Source organism: Acanthopagrus latus, chromosome 22 (assembly GCF_904848185.1).
Source record: "Acanthopagrus latus isolate v.2019 chromosome 22, fAcaLat1.1, whole genome shotgun sequence".
In the NCBI taxonomy this organism is placed as follows: domain Eukaryota; kingdom Metazoa; phylum Chordata; class Actinopteri; order Spariformes; family Sparidae; genus Acanthopagrus; species Acanthopagrus latus.
In genome coordinates this window covers 23,246,189-23,265,205 of record NC_051060.1, presented here as the reverse complement: position 1 = coordinate 23,265,205, position 19,017 = coordinate 23,246,189, and the positions used below count along the sequence as shown (strand labels likewise).

General features: G+C 40.7%; 1 protein-coding gene across 4 annotated transcripts; it reads left to right on the top strand.

Moving 5' to 3' along the window:
- Nucleotides 1–4,014: 4,014 nt before the first annotated feature.
- Nucleotides 4,015–14,205, top strand: gtf2a1 (general transcription factor IIA, 1). Of its 4 annotated transcripts, none has more exons than XM_037086646.1 (10): nt 4,015–4,205; nt 6,017–6,118; nt 6,484–6,670; nt 6,964–7,028; nt 8,320–8,395; nt 8,506–8,630; nt 9,616–9,720; nt 9,933–10,217; nt 10,575–10,664; nt 11,777–14,205. In XM_037086646.1, the coding sequence occupies exons 1-10, from the start codon at nt 4,176–4,178 to the stop codon at nt 11,882–11,884; spliced, it is 1,173 nt and encodes a 390-aa protein (XP_036942541.1). In that variant the 5' UTR covers nt 4,015–4,175; the 3' UTR covers nt 11,885–14,205. The 4 variants fall into 4 exon arrangements, with proteins under 4 accessions (XP_036942541.1, XP_036942540.1, XP_036942542.1 ...); XM_037086645.1 differs by having other exon boundaries at nt 8,506–8,648; XM_037086647.1 differs by lacking the exon at nt 4,015–4,205 and adding an exon at nt 4,228–4,249 and having other exon boundaries at nt 8,506–8,648.
- The last annotated feature ends 4,812 nt before the right edge of the window (nt 14,206–19,017 follow it).

Here is a 19,017-nt window from a genome sequence, read left to right as displayed (position 1 = left end):
TGTGACACATTTAATAATGGCATCACTTGGTAGGCAGTTCATGCGGGCTACAATTCGGCAATCTAACAATTTTTTCCTCCTCGAAAATTCACAGTTAAATATAGTAAAGGCTTAGAAGAAATTATATCACCCTCTCTATCCCCCCTCCTACTTTACAACACTTCAACATGCAGCCCCCATTTACTGCTAAAGTGTGAGCTTTGTGAGACTGGAGACTCTTTAATTTGCTCTCAGGACTGACCCCAATCATTAACCTCACATATTCCCATCAACAAGGGGTCTTATCATAACCAGGCCTCTTCTGCCAGTTAATTATTCATTTACGTGTTCTAATCATTTAAGCTCAATACTTGTGATTAGAGTCAAACTCCGCTCCCCCCCTCAGGGAGAGAAGTAAAAAGAGTTAAGTGTACCAAAGAGTTCCTCAATGCCTTATCAATCCGAGTGGTGCCATTTTGGAGACGTGTGGCAGTGGAAGCCCATTCATAATTGAAGCCGAGACAGGCTTAATCTCGAGCCAGTGCCTCCCTGTGCAGCGCTGCTCCCACCATCAACACAACTGGAGCTAGCAGCTCCTCTGTTGCTATGCAACTACAGCAAAGAAGGAGGTGAGGAGGGGGGGAGAAAAAGTGTGCATTCTCCAGATCTTTAGAGGGCATCATACTACTCAGTTACTGAGAGTCAGACTCAAACGTAGCGACGACATGACTGGTGTCTGATCACATCTCACAGTCTGAGAGACGTCTGCCAGACAGACACGAGTCTCCGATCATCTCGCTCACATCACTTCTTTTCTTTCAAAGAAGGGGAAAAAAAGGTTACAAGTGAATTTAAAAGCATGTTCTCATCAGTGTCAGGCAGGCCTTTAATCCTCCCCCCAACACCCCCCTCAGTGAAGTAAATGAAATGAAGTCAGTTGTTGTCTTAGAGCAAGACACACACACACACACACACACGCACACTGAAGTGCTAAGTGGATTGATGCACACAGAGCTGTGTGTTTCCCCCGCTCTATATCATCCATATCCACACAATGACCAGCGAGGCAAGTTTCCATGGAGACAGAAGTGGAGGTAACGTGTTTCTCTCGTCAGCTCTCGTTTACTGCAAAGCTTTATTGTTTTTTGGAAATGTTCCCCTGCTAGTCGGGACAGGTGTACCGTGGATTAAAGACAGATCCCAGAACTGTGGCTCATCCACAAATTCACTTACAACCCCCCGCCCCTTTATTGAATTACATGTAAAATAGTTGACTGCTATGTTAAGTATTGTGTGTGTGTGAGTGTTTGTGTGTGTCATTGAAAATTCAGACAAACGTCTTCTAGTTCAAACACGTGGTGTGATCACACTCTTGTGGCGCAAAGAAGTTACTACATGGAGAGAGCTTGTGACTCACAAACATTCCCACACAGGAGCACCGTTACATTACAGCCTTTTAATTTGAATTGTGGTAAACTTAATGCCAAAACAAATAAAAAATCAGGAAACTCCTTCATGAGTCAGACATGAGGTAGTGTTGGTCTAAAGATGTCACATCCCTCCAAGTTTAAAGCAGCTAACACAGCAGACAAGTTACTCCAAGTTACATCCTTGTTGTTTTAAAGTCAGCGTCAGTCGTATGAGAAATATTCAGATTATTTCCTTCAGTAAAAGCAGTTAAACACTAAACCAAATAACGTTTAAAAGACGTGCAATCGAAATCTCTCTTGAGTAAAAGAGTAATATGATCAGCTAAATGTAAATACCTATTTCCATCAATAATAATCTATAAAACATGAATTACTGCTGTCGCTACCATAGATTATATTAGTACATGATCATTACTGATATACGGTGGCCCTGAGGGTCAAAATGACATTTCAGAAAACACAGTGACCTTCAACATAACAGAAAACACAATGACATTTCAAAAATTGTTATGACTTTGCTTCTGTCCGAACACAGAGGAGATGTGTTGTCCTATTGTGTTTTTCGACTGTTGTTTTATTTTGACCCTCGAGGCCACCATCCCAGGACGGTCACAAGCAGTGTTCTTCTTTATATAAATCATAAAATAAAGTGAGCATTTATTGGACAAAAAATGATGATAGGCCCTTGATTACAGGATGACTCATCAAGGTGTTTAATTACTTTGAGGGATGTTACAAACTCTAAAATATCATTAAAAACACAGAATAGAGTAACAATCGCTTTTAAAGTTTTCAAGTTTGACCACTAACATTAAGAACAGGATAAAAAGAAATTTGAAACGCTTGAAGCTCTTTTCCCATATTTCCATATTAACTTTTTTACCAAAGAAATGTTGATTTGAGTATAATAAAAAAAAAATGACCTTTGATGACTTTTTCCTTGAAACAAAACACTGCATAAAGCATTTAGATATCATGGTTTTCATGAGCCTCCAGACTATTCATCTGTTCATTCTGAGCACTTCAAGACAAATCCACAGAAAGTAAACATTTTTGCTTTAATAACATGTCTTCTTTCAGACTAGTGGAAAGATTATGTCCAGAATACACATTTTGATATTTATTTTTTAATCTAAATATCTGCTATGCAAATTTGAGTGAAATTAGTGCGTATTTGATTGTGCCCAATATGCATATGTGAACAGAAATCTCAGTAAACTTACATTATAAATTGGCCAAATATGTGTACACATTAAAGGGATCTGGTTCTACATTGCTCTCAGTGTACTTACACAGAAAACAGACATACAGCTCAGAACAAGGACAACAAGAACAGAACAAATATGTCAGGGGTAAAGACTGGAAAGCAGCACGGTGCAGTGAAGTCTACAGAAGCCTGAGCAAAGAAATAAACAGTATATTAAAAACACCGATGGTCAACAATATAAAAGTACACAACAAAGTGTCCGTATACAAGTCAGCTGTTCTGTGTGTTGTAAACGGTACAGTTATTGCAAAGGCACGATAGACTCAGTGCAAACAAATAAAGAACAGATACTGGACACATTTTCACAGAAGGGTTTGTTCACATATCATCCATAGCCTGGTTTATAGATCATTTTATTTCTTCAGACATGGCAAAAAAAATTTAATTTATCTATAAAGCTGGTGATGATATTTTCTGATTTATGCAGTGTCAAAATGAGATATCCAAGTTATCCTCTGTGAGAAAACAAACGAACAATCTTTTGATGTGTATGTCAACCAAATGAAAGAATCTGGCTTCATCCACTGCTGAATTATTTCTGTAGGCCTTCTGGCAATGTGTGTAAATTAGCTCAATTAAATGATATGCAAGTTGCATATTTACACATAACATTTTTGGAATATTTGCTAAATCAACAATAATAAAAAATATTTCTCCTAATGTTCAACTTGGGAAGTTTCGGGGATAAGTTAAAATTGTATTATTATCATTATTATTATTATTATTAATATTATTAATGTTATTATTATCATTATCATTATCATTATAATTATAATTATAATTATTATTATTATTATTATTATTATTATTATTATTATTATTATTATTATTATTATTATTGTTGTTGTTATTATTAAGGATGAATTTCAGAGTGGTGTCACAGTGCCCCCCTTTATGCTCACTGTCCTCAAATGCTGCAGCAATTTGCCCTATTTTAATCAGTTGGGTTCTATTATCCTACATAATAAAACTAGTTTTCCTTTGAGTTTTATTCACTCAGTTGTCTCTCAGATTCATTATCTGCAGCTCCAGATCAACAGCAGCAGGCCCAGCGCTCCTCTAACGTTTCGGGTCGCCATAGTTACAGTTGGCCTAATTCATTAAACAAGATCAGTCCGCATTATAACGCTGCTGCGATCACAACACGTCAATCTTCCCCCTCTTTCAACTTTAAACTACATTTCCCAGCAGCACGTGCCTTTTTTTGCGTGATCGTCACACTCCGCGCGAAATCTCGCGATACGTGCGGCTTGACCCTGCCCTATGTCTCGCGCACTCGCAGCTCCATCGCTCAGTATATAAAGCAGGACAACGACGGAAGGAGGACGGCTGGGTAGTCGCAGCCCGGGATTGTAAATAAGACCGCTGAAACTGTGTTTTATTTACAAAAGTGATGCCGGCTGTTTTAAAATATCGTTCCCAGTTGTTTTAAGTCGTTTTTCGTAATTTTTGGCTCTGTTTCTCGCCTATTTCCGTGTGGTTTTTACACTACGCGTATAATGGCGAGCTCGGCTAACTCGAACCCAGTGGTAAGGATCAATCTCTAAGGACTGTCAGCGGGGGAAAAATGGGGGTAAAGATAATGGAAAAGCTGTCGACGAGTCGGTTTTATTTTTATCTCAGGAACAATGTGTATGCTTTAACAGACACTTTCACTGCTCTATGAAATAAAATTAAGTTCAGTCTATCGGCCATTTTAATCAGTTTTTCCTTTTTCAAAAACTAGATGGTTCTCCTCAGATTAACTTACACCATCAGCGATGGCTAACGTTAGAGGAGCTGGAGAAATAAGTGAAAATGGTGTGTGATTCAGGGTTATGTTAGTGATGAAAATGCAGTTTTATTTTCTTATGGACTGTTGAAGCTTTAATCAGTTAGTCGGTTAATGGTACAGTCTCAGGCTTCTCTCTTTTTGTGTGGTGAATTAATTTGAGTATTACCGGTGTTTGATGTTTTGGGGGTTTTTTTCTTTTGCTGTTACTGCAGATAACAGGCTGTAATATTAGCTTAACTGCTTTTATTTCCTTACATAATTTTATATATATATATAAAAATGCCGATGTACGCAAAGCACCTTGCCACTATCCACTGCGAATGAATTAAGCTTATTTAAAAATTAAAGTCTTAATTTAGCCGAAAGTCGTCAACGGTCACTCTAACGCCTCATCATTGTCCACCATTCCACGAGCAGAAGGCAGCTAGTCGTCCCCTTCTCAAAAAAAAAGAGAAAAGAACAGCCACCACTTTTACACCATCTCATCACAGTTTTAGTCCTTCTCCCCTCCGACATGGCCATATAACGTTTAATCAAAGCTGAGTACTGATCAGATATTAAACCGAAAATATCCTTCACATTCCGCCACATAGTGTACGGGGCTATTTTTTTTTCTTCTTCTTCTTCTTCTCCAGGCGCGCAGTTTTTTGCCGCTCCGTAAAATGGCTTCCCTCGTCTCCCCTCGCTCCGGTTCTGCCCCTTCCTCCTTTCTGCTGCCTGGTTTTATACAGCCATATTGGCTCTCTAATATAGACTTGCCCGGGATGGGAAGGTGCTTCTCGACGCTACGTCACCGGCTCTACATATAAACACCAGACTGTGCTTTAAATAGTGGAGCAGACAGGCCGAGGGGGAGGGAAGGGAAGGGAGAGACCGAGGTCCGTGCTGCGGACACTCGATTGAGGGGGGGGGGGGACAATGCGGCGCAGGGAGCGCAGTGCGGTGGCCTGCGTGTCTGTCGTTTGCGGGCTTTACGTTGAACCGCGCTGTTCCTCTGCGGCTCACCGCGGGAGTCGTTGTAGACCTTTAACACGGTACACAGTTGTTGTGTTTGGTGGTGGTGACTGTGTGCGCCATGTTTGCCACGGTATCCTGAGGGACGTACTGTAAAACGTCAACGGTCGTGACAGACGGGACTGTATAGATGTTGTGGGTTAGCATAACAAGCTAAACAGTGCTGTCATGTAGCTCAGGGACTAGCTAGCATGTAGCAGTTAACAAAGTGAAGCTGTCTTTTTAAATAGTAGCTGTGCAGCAGGTTTTACTTTACGAAGTTATACTAAGTTATGCTAATTGTGCATGACATATTTAAATGTAATGTACCAAGGTTTGTAATATGTGCTGTTAAAAGCAGTTATTTGGAACTGATTTCTTGATATTAAAAGTATTTCTGAACACCACACTCCATTATTTCATGGTAAACATTCATCACACTTAATATGATTTTTAATGTTATTTTTATTTTTTGTTGTTGTTTTCATCCGGGTCTCCTTTCCCCAAACACAGTAATGAAGATGTGCTTCTTTTTTTTTTTTTTTTCCATGTCTTGTCTTTGTTTCCTCGCAGCCTAAACTTTATAAGTCTGTGATTGAGGATGTGATCAACGAGGTGCGAGAGCTGTTCCTGGACGAGGGGGTGGATGAGCAAGTGCTCCTGGAGCTGAAAACGGTAACGGTCACAAGCATTTATGTTCTGGTGTACATCTGCTTTAGGAGGAAATATCACATGTGGGGAAGAGTGGTGAGACGTGCTTCAATGCAGCGTAGGAACTAACTGGTTTCAAGCTTTTATTATGATTTCCTATATGTAAGATTATATCTAATTATAGATTTCCCCTTAGTACAGTAATGAAATGTGTCTGTGAGAATGCCTGGTCTTTATGAAAGTTATACATCGCGTTACGTTATCAAAACAGGGAACCACATGCTGGAACAGTATAAAAGCATTTCTAAATGTTTCTACATCAACATAACTGGTGTTTGTTTTTTTTTTGTTTTTTTTTAACCTCTCTTTCTTCTCGGCCGATGCCTCAGCTATGGGAAAACAAACTGTTGCAGTCCAAGGCAGTGGAGGGTTTCCATACTGAGGAGCAGGCAGCCCTGCAGGCCGCTCAGCAGCAGCAGCAACAGCAGCAGCAGGTCCAGCAGGTCCAGCAAGTCCAGCAGGTGACCCAGCCAGCACAGACCCAGCAAGTCATCCTGCCCCCTCAGCAGCAGCAAGGTTCGTTACCACCGCTATGTGATGCAGAGAATAACTACAACATATGGGAAAGATAATTTTGGTAGACCACAAAAATGTACATATGAAGTCATATGCAGCCTTTTTATTAATTCCCCCACTGAAATAAGGAGAGGAAAAATCCTCTGTTAAAGGGATTTTTTGGTCTTTTGCATGAATAACAGGACCAAATCAGTGTTCACAGATCTTTTTTTGTCTGTTTAATCAAATTTCTCAGGGAATTGTTTGTCAGCTGGTCATGTTAGGGTTTGACTTGAGCTTGTTTCTCTCCACAGCTCCCCAGCAGCAAGTCATTGTTCAGGATTCCAAGATTCTACAGCATATGAGTGCAACGGGGATGGTAAGAACATAAAGTTAACTTAAAGTCATAGTTTTGTGCTCATCACAAAAAGCCCCGACACCCTTACTTTCTGAAGTTGGTAGTGAACTCACATCTGTGTCAAGTTGTATGTTTTCTGCTATTGTTCACGGCTGCTATATATATAGCTCCCATAACAAACACATTCAGTGCCACCACAGATGTTTTCATTTAATTGACTTTAACACCAGACAGAGGTGCTTGTGAGTCAACACTGGCAACAGCTCTTGCACATACCTCAAAATAGAAAGTAGAAGTTTTAGAAATTAGCGCAGCGATAGAGTTAAACTATGTGTGAATTTTGATATGTTCGACAGATCTGCCTACACACCCTGCAGTAAAACCTCAGGCCGGCACTTCTTCTCGTCGTCAAACTTGCCATTTTACCTCTGAGAAAATGCCAATTTTGATGTTTTATTCAGCACTAAGAACTCCCACTCAGTTAATTTAATCTAAGTTTGCTTCAGCACGCATATTTGTCAGCCAAGAGAAAGTGGATCTTAATGCGTCTCTGCAGGCTTTTTCCTCAGAGCAGGATGACTGCTCTAGTAACAGACAGATGGATGGGCAGTAGGACATGGAAAGAGAGAGAGAGAGAGCAGAGGAGAGGAAAGTTTTTCAGTAGCATGGACGACAGCGGGGATGATACATTTTCTCACATGCTCCTGCTGCGTCTCGCACACACTAACAAACACATCTTTTCCTTTATCCGTTTAAATTTTGCACAATGGAACATCAACACTTCCTCTCCTTTTTGTACTTCCTGCTCTTGACAACACTTCTCTTCAGCCAGACATATGTTAATGTCAAAGCTTGCATCTGTGCTGTCTGTAGAATACCTCGTTTTTTGTCTTGTTTTATGCTCAAACACCATTTTCAAGCTTCAATTAGAAATTTCAAACATTTCGCCATCAAACCTGGCAGATAAAATAAACAAATGCAAATGAGAAACGGCTGCTTTTATCACAGCAGCCAAGGGAATATGAATATTAGCACTTTAATTGTGAAGATGTTCTGCTGTATTTCATAAATATATTAAATCCCTCCAGAGAAATGCACTTAACACTGAAGTCAGAAATACCTGTATGTGTGTGTACTGGTATATATTTTTAATACCCCTGTAGAGTTTCGCCACGACAAGCTTTAAATATATCAGTATTGTTTTCCACATCCTTGAAGGTAGTTTGCTTGTAGACTCGGTGGATGTGTGTGTGTGCACATCACTGCATTGTTTCAGCTACTCTCAAATATTTGTTCTTCTTTCCTTCTCTAGAGTGCAGCAGCTACCGCAGCAACCCTTGCTTTGCCCACAGGGGTCACCCCATACCAACAGCTCATCACCAGCCAAGGTAAAACACTCTCACAAGTTGATCTGCGCATCAGATTGTGAAGTAAACACTTAGATATTTAACATGACAAATGAAGCGCTCAAGACTCTTTGTGTTTTCTGGTCTCTCAGGTCAGATCCTGCAGGTGGTGCGTGCTCCCAATGGGGCGCAGTACATCATCCAGCAGCCCCAGCAGCAGATCCTCCTGCAGCAGCAGATGCAGCCTGGTGGCGTGCAGGCGCCGGTCATACAACAGGTACGCCCCATTACACAGGTAGGAACACCCCGCTTTGATGAATTGGGGGCAGGGAAGGGTGCAAAATAAAGTGGGCTTGAATCGCAACATGGCTGCCTGTATCTTGTTTATCTGTTTTTCTTTTAGAACAACAACCGACAGCTCATATTTTTATATTAATTGACATCCTGCGTCTCATGGGACAAAGACAAGTAATTAAGTGATGCGGTTTGGCTGTAGTGTATCTGATCAGCAGGTTGGTGTTGTTCAGGGAACATGATTAATGTGGCTCCAGGCCCGTCTCTCTTAACTTTAAGAACAGTGACGAAAGCTGCATTCGGAGCAAGCTGTTGAGTGGGCCAAGTAGAGGACTCTCACTCGAGGAACATATTATACTATACACATTTCATTTAGACTTTTCTGTTTCTTTTCAGTTTTCTGTCACTGTCTGTTTAGGCAACACAAATACTTGGTGAGATTTAGGAAAACACTGGTTAAAACATTCCCTTTCACTACAGTTAACACGTGTTTTGAAAGGATAACTTTTCCCTTGTGAAAATTGTTTCCAGTCTTTTCCCGTGTTGCAAAGCTTTGACATTACAAAAACGTGATCAGTCAGTTTCAATAATGTTCCGTGAACAACACCAACACGGTAATATCAGATCTTGTGTTGGCTGACTAGCTGCGGGTTGTCCGCGTTTACAACCAATGGAATAATCAACTCTTGGAAAAATATGGGAAAAGAAAATGCATAAAATAATTCTGGAAAATCTGAGATTTGACTACTCAAACATTTTCCCTCCATAATGTTAGAAACAACTTTTATATCAGGAATAGTAAACTGCAGTTAAAGACCATCACGATATGATGAGAGAGAATACTGGTTCTTTATTTTTGTTTTCATGTAAACAGTACCAGTGCTTAAAAATTACAGCAAGACAATACACTAATATTTATCTTGTGGCTTTTGTAAAACGTTGGTTCTTCCTGTTTACCGTCTGTGCAGGTCCTGGCTCCTCTGCAGGGAGGTCTTCCCCAGCAAACAGGAGTCATCATCCAGCCGCAGCAGATTGTTTTAGCTTCAGGAAACAAAGTCCAGGGCAGTACGCAGGTCAGCACTTAGTCTCGTCCTTCTTTACACATTTAATGGCTCTTTTCTGCACATATTTTGTGCCTTTTTTGCATTGATTGATGTATATTGGATGTGTTAATATTATCTTTAATATGCACAAAGTTAGACAGGAAGCTTGCTTATCTATAAGTCCCAGATACATATGCTGTTCTCTCAACATAGACGATCAGACAATCACTGTTTCCCACCAGGTGATGCAGGCAGCGATGGCACAGCAGCCGGGTCAGGCAGCAACAGCTCAGGTCCAGCAAGTCCAGCAGGCCCAGGGTGCAGCTGCACCACAGGCTCAGCCTCAGCAGCAAGCCCAGTCCCAGGCTCAAGCCCAGCCTCAGGCCCAGCAGCCTCCCATGATGCTGCAGGTGGACGGAGCCGGAGACACCTCCTCAGAAGAGGACGAGGATGAGGAGGAGGAGTATGATGAAGATGACGAGGAGGAGAAGGACAAGGACGGGGGAGAGGACGGCCAGGTGGAGGAGGTGGGCAGTGCTGAATGTTGTTCGGCTCAGCAGAAAATATTTTTATTAAGTGGAGCGGTGTTTGGGAAACTTCGGTTCAACTGGCCAAAAAGTAATATAATCTTAATATGTTTTCCTCCTGGTGAAGGATAAAAAGAAGATGTTATATTGTATAACGACATTGTCTCCCTCTTCCCACGATAATAAATCAAATCATTTAGGAGTGCATTTCTCCCGCAACAAAATCAATAAGACATTTGGTTTGCCACAGTCAGCCAGTCTTTGTTTTAATATTTTATAGACCACAAATTCTGTTTAAATAACTTTCACAGCAAATTTAACTTTATTTCAACTGGCTGGTTTTTGTTTCCTCGCCAGGAGCCTCTGAACAGCGGCGATGATGTCAGTGATGAGGAGGACCAGGAGCTGTTTGATACAGAGAATGTAGTGGTGTGCCAGTACGACAAGGTGAGAAATGATCAGTGCTGTGTGAAATTAATTCATAGCAATGTTGGGCAGATATATTGTGTTAAAATATTTACTGGGTAGAAGTGGGTTAAAGTATCTGATATTAACTGTAATCAAGTATCAAAAGTACAAGTAACCGTACATATATTTGTGTGCGCGCTGTGGGTCCTCTGATGATTGACCTGGCCAGTTATTATATCCTGACATTCAGTAATTATCTGATTGTTGGAACCAGTGTTTTGTTCTTTTCTGATAAAATTAGTCGGTTGAAACATGTGCTACTTTGGCTCTGATTTATCCTGGTTTATGCAAAGTGACTAGAACCTAAAGTTATCAAATTAATGAAGTGGAGTAAAAGAAGAAAGAAGCAGAAAATACAAACTCTCGAGTAAAAATCAAAATTCTACTCGGTTACATTCATCACTGTTTTCATTTTCATTGCCACTTTTAATGTAACTAGAAATTAAACATGATTTCATCATTTCATCATTTATTTATATTTTTCTTTTGCATTCATTTAACACTTCAGGTGTACAGGTCTCTAGTCTGTTTCAGGACTAACACACATGTGACCTGACATCGACACCAATAAGCAATTTCAGAGTCACCAGTTTGCGAACATTTTCTTTTTTTCCCTTCAGTTATTAAAAAAGGATATTTTCAGCAATATACAAACTGCAGAGAAAAGCAAGAGAAAAGCAGTTTTCCTACATGAGATTTAAACAAACATTAAGGACTTTTAAATTGTGATATGTTGCCGTCATCTTTCAGCTCACTGCCAAGTTCTTCTAAATTAGATGTTTTTTGTCCGTTTTGGAAAATAACTCCTGTCATAAATAAAAGCTTGATGTGGCGTTTAACAATCCCTTCGTGTGCGTTGGATATTAGCACTCTGTGTAGTGTTTGATCGGCAGCATCATTCAGCCCCAAGTGTGACTATTTGATGCAAATTCAGTGCTTATAAAGAAACTATTATTGCGGGTTAATGTGTCCAGCTGAGCCCTCTGGGTGCATGGGTTAAAGACATTAGAGGCTGCGTCCACTGTAAGATGAAACAGTGTCCATCTGTCCTCGACGCCCACGACATTAATTTCCTTCCCTCTACTCCCCAGATTCACAGAAGTAAGAACAAATGGAAATTCCACCTGAAGGACGGGATCATGAACCTGAACGGGAGAGACTATGTCTTCTCCAAAGCCATTGGGGATGCCGAATGGTGAAGTAGAAGGAAAAAAAAAACAAAAAACAGACAAAGCGACAGGAGCAGGAACTCTGTAACTCCTTCTATCCAGTTAACAGACACTTCAATATCCTTCCATATCCTGTGACTGGATTCATTTCAGGAAACTTCTTCAGAGTGTTTGAGAACTCTGACAAACCCAAAGGACTGTGAGGTACCGTAAAAACCTGGGTGTCGTCAAAAAAAAAACACTCGACTAGCCTTGGGGGATGAGAAACTTACAGCGGAAGGGAAAGCCTGTGAAAAGAGCGATCTCTATCTTCTTTATTTTTTATTTTTTTGCTTCATCCGGGCTTCTCTTCCCTTTTTTTCCTGAGAGAATTCACACCCATTGGAAAGTAAGCATTTCACATCGTACAGGTGTAGTGGACCAGGGTGACCCGACCTGGAGGTCAGAGGTCATTGATTATAACCCCGTAGATGAGAAACACCTTCTCTGATGCACTGTAGTCGGTTGACTGGATTGACTCGTGTCTACATTTAAGTCCAAACTTAGTGCCACCAGTCAAGATTGCTGCCTTTAGAACGGCCAGAATCACCTTTTGGCTTCTAATTTTTGTTCTTGGATCATAATACTGTCTCAGTCCATGTTTCTGAAATGGTGCTCCAGAGTGTTTTATGTAGTTATCCCCTGTTATTGTTTTAATCATTTTGTTTTAAATGCGCTTGATGAAGGGTTAAGACAAAGAAGGTAAAAATTACAGGAATTCTAAACTAATTAAAAAGTTATTTAAAGGCAATTTTTTTTTTTTTTTTAAATTTACGAAGCAGTGCTGAATCAAAGAAATACTGTTATTTTCCTCATCGCCTTCTCTGGAGCTTCATTCCATCTTTGTCTCAAAACTTAACAAGAACAACAACAAAACAAAACAAGAAGAGAAGAGCAGATCCAACACTGAATTCATTTAAGAATTGTACAAATTGTCTGAGCGTTTGTCCTGTCGGTGTATCTTCTTTGCTTTTATTTTTAGTTCTCTGCTGCCGTCTGAAAAAAAATAATAATTGCACTGTCAGTTTATCAATGTGTCGTGAAATCAGTCAGTCGAGTTAATCAATAGCCACAGCGTGCTCTCCTCTGTCCATTTGTGTGTGTGTGAAAGAATGACTGTGTGGGTGTGTGTGTTGACTGAAGTGTGTGTTGTCATCGCTTTTTTTTTTTCTTCTGGAATTGTGTCAGTTTATTTTCTCCTGCACACCCCATGCTCTCAAATTGTCACAGCTGAAACAGTAAAAAAAGAAAATAGAACAAATTAGATATCTTTGGTGGGGACAGGATGGTGTCCTTTTTTTTAATTTATTCCTTTATGAAGTTTATGAAATGTTCTGTATTTCGAAAAGGTTGGAAAGCCGCACCAAACTGTGCTCTTATAATCTAATAAGTGTTCCTTTTTCTTTTTTTTTCTTCTTTTTTTTTCTTTCTGTTGGCTGGACAAAGCTTCAAAACGCCGTGCTCCAAAAACCATTTCGTCCACCACATGTTTCTCCTGTGCTTTCATTTTATCTATGACTTTTAAACGAGAATATTTTCTATTGAAGTGAGTTGAACTCGGGTCGGGGGGGGGGGCCGTGTGTTTCTCTGCAGTTTGTTTTTAGTGGCCCTGTTGCAGCAATTTGAAATAAAATATGTGTTTTTTGACTGTTGTGTCGATTTGGTTGATGGTTGGCTCAATAGAGTAGTATGTTGTTTGTTTTTTTTAAAAAAGACCATCGATGAAGTGTAGATGAGGTCCTAACTGGCAGAACCAAGAAGTGAAACATTTAATATGTTCTGTTGGATTTTTCAAAACAAAATCACATTGTCAAAAATCATACTTTCTTCACAGTTACTAAAATGTAATAGTGTCTATTTTGTGATTTATTCTGAATACAAAGCGGCCATTAAAAAGGCATTCACTTTCAAGAATACAGTTGTCGGCGTCCCGTCACCATCCTCCAATAACAAATTATTATGTGCCATGGGAGATGTTCCCAAAACAGAGACAAATCAGCTCTTTCAGCTCAGCACTCAGCGACTCTCCGTGGTTATCAGTCACCAAACTCAAATCAGTTCATCGTTGCTTAATGACTTTTATGTTCATCTCCTTCTCACTGAATGTTGCGTGTGCCTTTCTGAACTCTTATTTTCTCTCCGCTGTTCACAAAATGATAGTTGAGCTTATGAAAGGATGTCTATTAAAAATGTATCCACTGCTTTCTAATTGTTTTGTCGTGTGTGTGTGTTCTAGCTGCTGTTCAGATGACGAATGAATTCTTATGAAACATTTACAATTTTGAAAAAATTAAAATCAAGTTTCGAACAAAGCTCGGGAGGTTGTTCCTTGAATGCATTTTGTTGTTCAGAATTAAAGAAAATTTGAGCCCCAGTTTTAAGCTATATAGACTGAATGTATGTTATTTAACTGTTCATATAAAATTTTTTCTGTATATCTTTATAGTTTACTGGCAGTATTTTAGTCAGGTCGACTTGTATTTGTGCTACTTCTGTGAGTTGCAGAATCTGGACAGTCCGACCATTCATTTGTTATTAATCCATTACTTTTAGCATTTTATTTATTACTTGTTTTAAGTAACTATTTAAACAGTTTATCCAGGACTTTTGTGCCACAACAGTAACTTTATATCATGATAGAAACTTTTGCTTCTCACCTTGTTTCGCTTTTTCAACACTATATTTGTTGAATCTGTTTCGGCATATGTCCTCAAGCACAAGGCCACTTTTTACTTGTTCGAAACATGTATTTTTTGTAGCCAACTTTCAGCCACTGTTAAAATAAGTAACTTTTGCAACATCTTATCCACGAGGCTGCTTATCGCTTGCTTTCTGTTCATCTTACCCACACTTTTCCTCTTCTTTTGGCTTTATTTATTTAAACAATTTATCAGTAACCTTTTTGCTAACTACAGTGATCAAATGGTGCAGCTGAGTCAATATGAGTACACTGAATATAACAGAGTCTGTAGTTGAGTTTCTTTAATCTGTCAAATCACCCTGTCTTACTATTCAGGCAGCAAGTTGAGAATCACTTTCCCATCGACATCCGATGCAGCATGGACCTGAGACCCAGGATCTGCCCGAGTCTGTCTTCGATTCTGCTTCCTTAGCTGCGTAATCCGGCGTCTGGACGGCCGTCAGAGTAAGCACAAGCATGGGCGTTCTCCCTGCGTTTCCTCTAAATCCTTCCCCAAACCGATACAATCCCCGGGTATTTTCTCGCGGGTAATTATGAGATAAAGGTGTGGTGCTGTCCGGGATTAAAGTCGATTCAGAAACTACATGGAGATTTTTTTTTTTGCCCCTTGATTGTAAATGGATTTGAGGGCGGCTGTCACTTCTACAGTGTATCACGCGTCCACAAAGACTTATTCAGCCCCTGCGCAGACCTGGTGGAGGAAGAATGTTTCCCTGGCTGCGTCTGATGAAGTGGGCCCTGTTGCTACTCCTGGGCACTCAGACATGAGAGTCGGAGCTGCTGGCGAATGAGCCTTATAATGAGGCCCTGGAGATGTCTAGCTTCCACTCCATAGCTTTCTCTGCTTACCGGCTAACCGACTGTGACTGCCAATCAGCGGCGTGGCAAAATAGAGTTTGTAGGCTTGGGTGGAATGTAGTAGTCCGGCCTGTTGGCTGCGGCACGCTGACTTTACAGAAGTCTCAGAAAATGTTGAGCTCTTTAGGACAAAGGGGCCTTCTGTCCATTTCTGATGGAGATTCCTCCCTTCCTGGTTTTCCTTGTCTTTCCTATGTCCTTTACAGGGTCTCATTATATAAGCAGTCAGGAGAAAGTTGTCCTGAAAGTCCTCGCCATGAAATCTCACGTCAAGATGGAAAAAAAAAAAAAGTCATTATTTATCTGTCAAACACACCTTTCCTCGCAGCTCTTGCAAAAAGGTGATAGCCTTTTTTTTCTTTTTCTCCAGAAATCAAAGTGTTGCTTGATTTTTGTCAAGTCAAGTCTAGAGGTGGCAGTGCTTGTTGAGCAGATGTTGAGAAGACAACACTATCAACGCCTTAGCATAAGATGAATATGTGCAGATATCCCTGTATTTGGTTGTATTTTTTCTTGCCTCTGTTTTGGGGGTCATTCTCAGCAGGTTAAAGTTTTGCCTTTAATGCGAGCGGCAACAAATATAGATTGGAAATACACACTGCAAAGACTACAGCTGACTAGCTTGTACATTTTGTGTCTGTGTGAGAGGAAATAACCTTCCACATCACGAGGCGGTGGTCGTCTGTAGTTATAATTAAAAAAAAAGAAAATACCAGAAAACTCAGGCCTGCAAATGTAGAAATTGTTGTTTTTACAGCTACTTCTTATAGAGTACGTCTAATAAAGAGTTGCAAATGTCACTTTGGTGTACCGATGGGAGGAAGGCTCAAAGATTACATGTTAAACTTTTGGGATTTCAAAGTGTTTTCATCTTCCCTCCTGTTTATCAGCCCGACTGCAGCAGCGATCCGCAGAGCTGACCTCCGTCTTCAGGAGCTGGAGGGCAAATGTACTTTATTCATGAACAACATCACAGAGAGGACAGGAGAGAGGGGGAGACATGAGAGAAGCAGAGTCTCTTTTGAGTACCAGAACTCACAGAGCGTTGTCCAGAAATTACTACACAGACACACACACACACACACACACACCTGGTGTTGTTGCTCGCTAACGCTTGCTTACGGAGAGTGTAGAGTGAAGTGAACTGGCTGTTAGAGGCAAATAAACAAAACATGAATAACGCAAGTAAACACAAGTGCTACTGCCGTCAAACTCACGGTTGATGTTTACAGCGTTAAACACACACCGCTGCTGATGAGAATCGATCTGATGATGTGACTCAAACATCTGTTATATTTCACTGGCCTCCCTCTCCCAGAGGGCACGCGCATGAAACACACCGTCACCTTGAGTAACCTTCCTCTGAGTTTGAACATTGTTGGAAACATTTGGGATAATGCAAGTACACAGATCCACAAAATATAGAACAGTGGTCTCGCTGCATTGGGACATTTTAATGTTGAGTTCCTACTTGTTGAAAGTTATCAGATACAAAAACCTCAGACTGGCCTAAGTCAAAAGGTGACGTGCAGAAAGCTGGATGCGACTATTCATCGTCAAAAGAGAACAAATATTCAAATAAATTCTGTGTTGCAAAGTATATAAATATGCACACGTAGTGCAACTCAAGGCCTCAGGCAGCAGAAGTTGTAGTAAGCCCAGTCCTTCTGCAAGGATCAGTGCACAAGTCATTAGCTTCATTAACCAAGCGCAACAACCAAAGTTGGCAGACTGATATACTTTATTTGTTGGCTGAGGTCTTAAGCCTTGTTTCCCTCGGTCTGATTTAGGTGCGATCCACCGGAGTGATGCCAGATACAAATGAGTTCATAATGACCCAGACATCCACACAAATAACTGAAGCAAAGAGTGTGATTCTTATTATCCTGCATGGACTAAACTCCACTGTGAAAGCGAAACTCTCTCCAAAATGCAACCTTCCTGTTGTGTCGAGCCTTCTTAGTGTTTTAAAAATAGCGATTTTGATGCTATTGCTAATTTGCCTGTAGCACTCCCACTGAAAATGAGTTTAACCCGAAAACGAAAATACAGCAAATCTTAAAAGTGCCACTTTCGTTGTAATTACGCTTTTACACGAAGGTTTGACTCGGGTACATTCACAAAGAAAAGCCTAGGTTGCATTTTGGTGAGAGTTTCACTTTAAGATGTGTATAACCACTTTTACAGCAACAAAGGGACCGACTCAAATTTCATGCTTTGCTCTCGTAGTCATTCAAGAGTTTTCTGTGTGTAAGAGGAACTTAACTCTTCAAGAGGACGGTCCATGCCTACTGGCCCACGGAGAAACTCGAGCAATGACATCATAAATGCTGGGATTTTATGTTCCCAACAACATGAGCTGGACGGATACTTGAAGACTGTGACCTCCTCTGAACAGCCAAGACGATTCTAAATCTCCTGACAGAAACCTCAGTTTCAATGTTCGGCCCTCTCATAATTCTTTTCCCACTGTACTTGAGTTTAGCAACCTAATCTGGTGTTAGCGAGGTGCATCGTCGGGTCCTGCCCTGCTTATTTGAGGAATGGCTCAGAGATGGGTTTATTTGAAATACCGGGAGAGGAATGATCAGGCAGGCCCTGAGAACCAGCTACAGGAAGAATATCAAAATAAATCCAGTCCAAGTCTCGATTAGTTCATCGAGTCCTTTTTCTTGTGTATCGGTTGTGTTGTGAACCTTCATGCACACAACGCTCCGATACTTTGTGCGATAATCCCGATGCCTCGAGAAAACAAAGCCATCGGGATTTGCACGTCACTCACGCGAATGTGCAGAAATTTTGATTTTGATCGACCCTGACAGGCACACACTTGTGAAACAACTATGAACTGTGAGTTAACATTAACTGGCAGTGGGAGGGAGGAGGCCCTCACGAACGCAGCCAGGCACATCATGCTCCAGCTCTGTGTGCTTAGCGTTTGAAGGGTCCATGCTGGGTCGCTGTTAATGGATGATTGGAAGAGATGGACATGTAGCCGTGGAAAACATTTCAGCTGGAAATGTGTCCTGTTAGTCTGTTTGGAATTTACGGTGCGAGTCAAGTCTGAAACACAGCGAGCAGATGCCACTCTTAATGTTTTTCAAATGTAAAACTAGAAAATCCTTCCAGTTTTGAGGTTTTTAACCATTTCAGACTCACTGATGCGTTGGAGACCGAAACAATGTGAAGATATTTGACCGGACAGCTCGACAAAGACTTGCAAGCACAATTAAAAAAGGTTTGAAATGATCCATCCTTCCTGGAAAAGTCCCCCCCGTTCATCTGTATGTTTCCTAGAAAAAATGTCACCCAGCAGATGAAATGCTAACCAGATGTTACGCTGCCATAGGCAGGAGGTGTCCTTTAACTCATAATAGCTCAATATCACACGAGAAACAGCGGCGCAGCACACACGTGTCTCAGCTGTATTTGCTTAAAGCTCTCCCTGCGAAGGCAAAGCTATCTCTGCTGATTGTATAAGTCACATGTTTCCGCAAGAGGATGGAAAAATATCACGATCATGCAAGAAAAACAACCATGACATTCCGAAGGAGAGAAAAGGCTT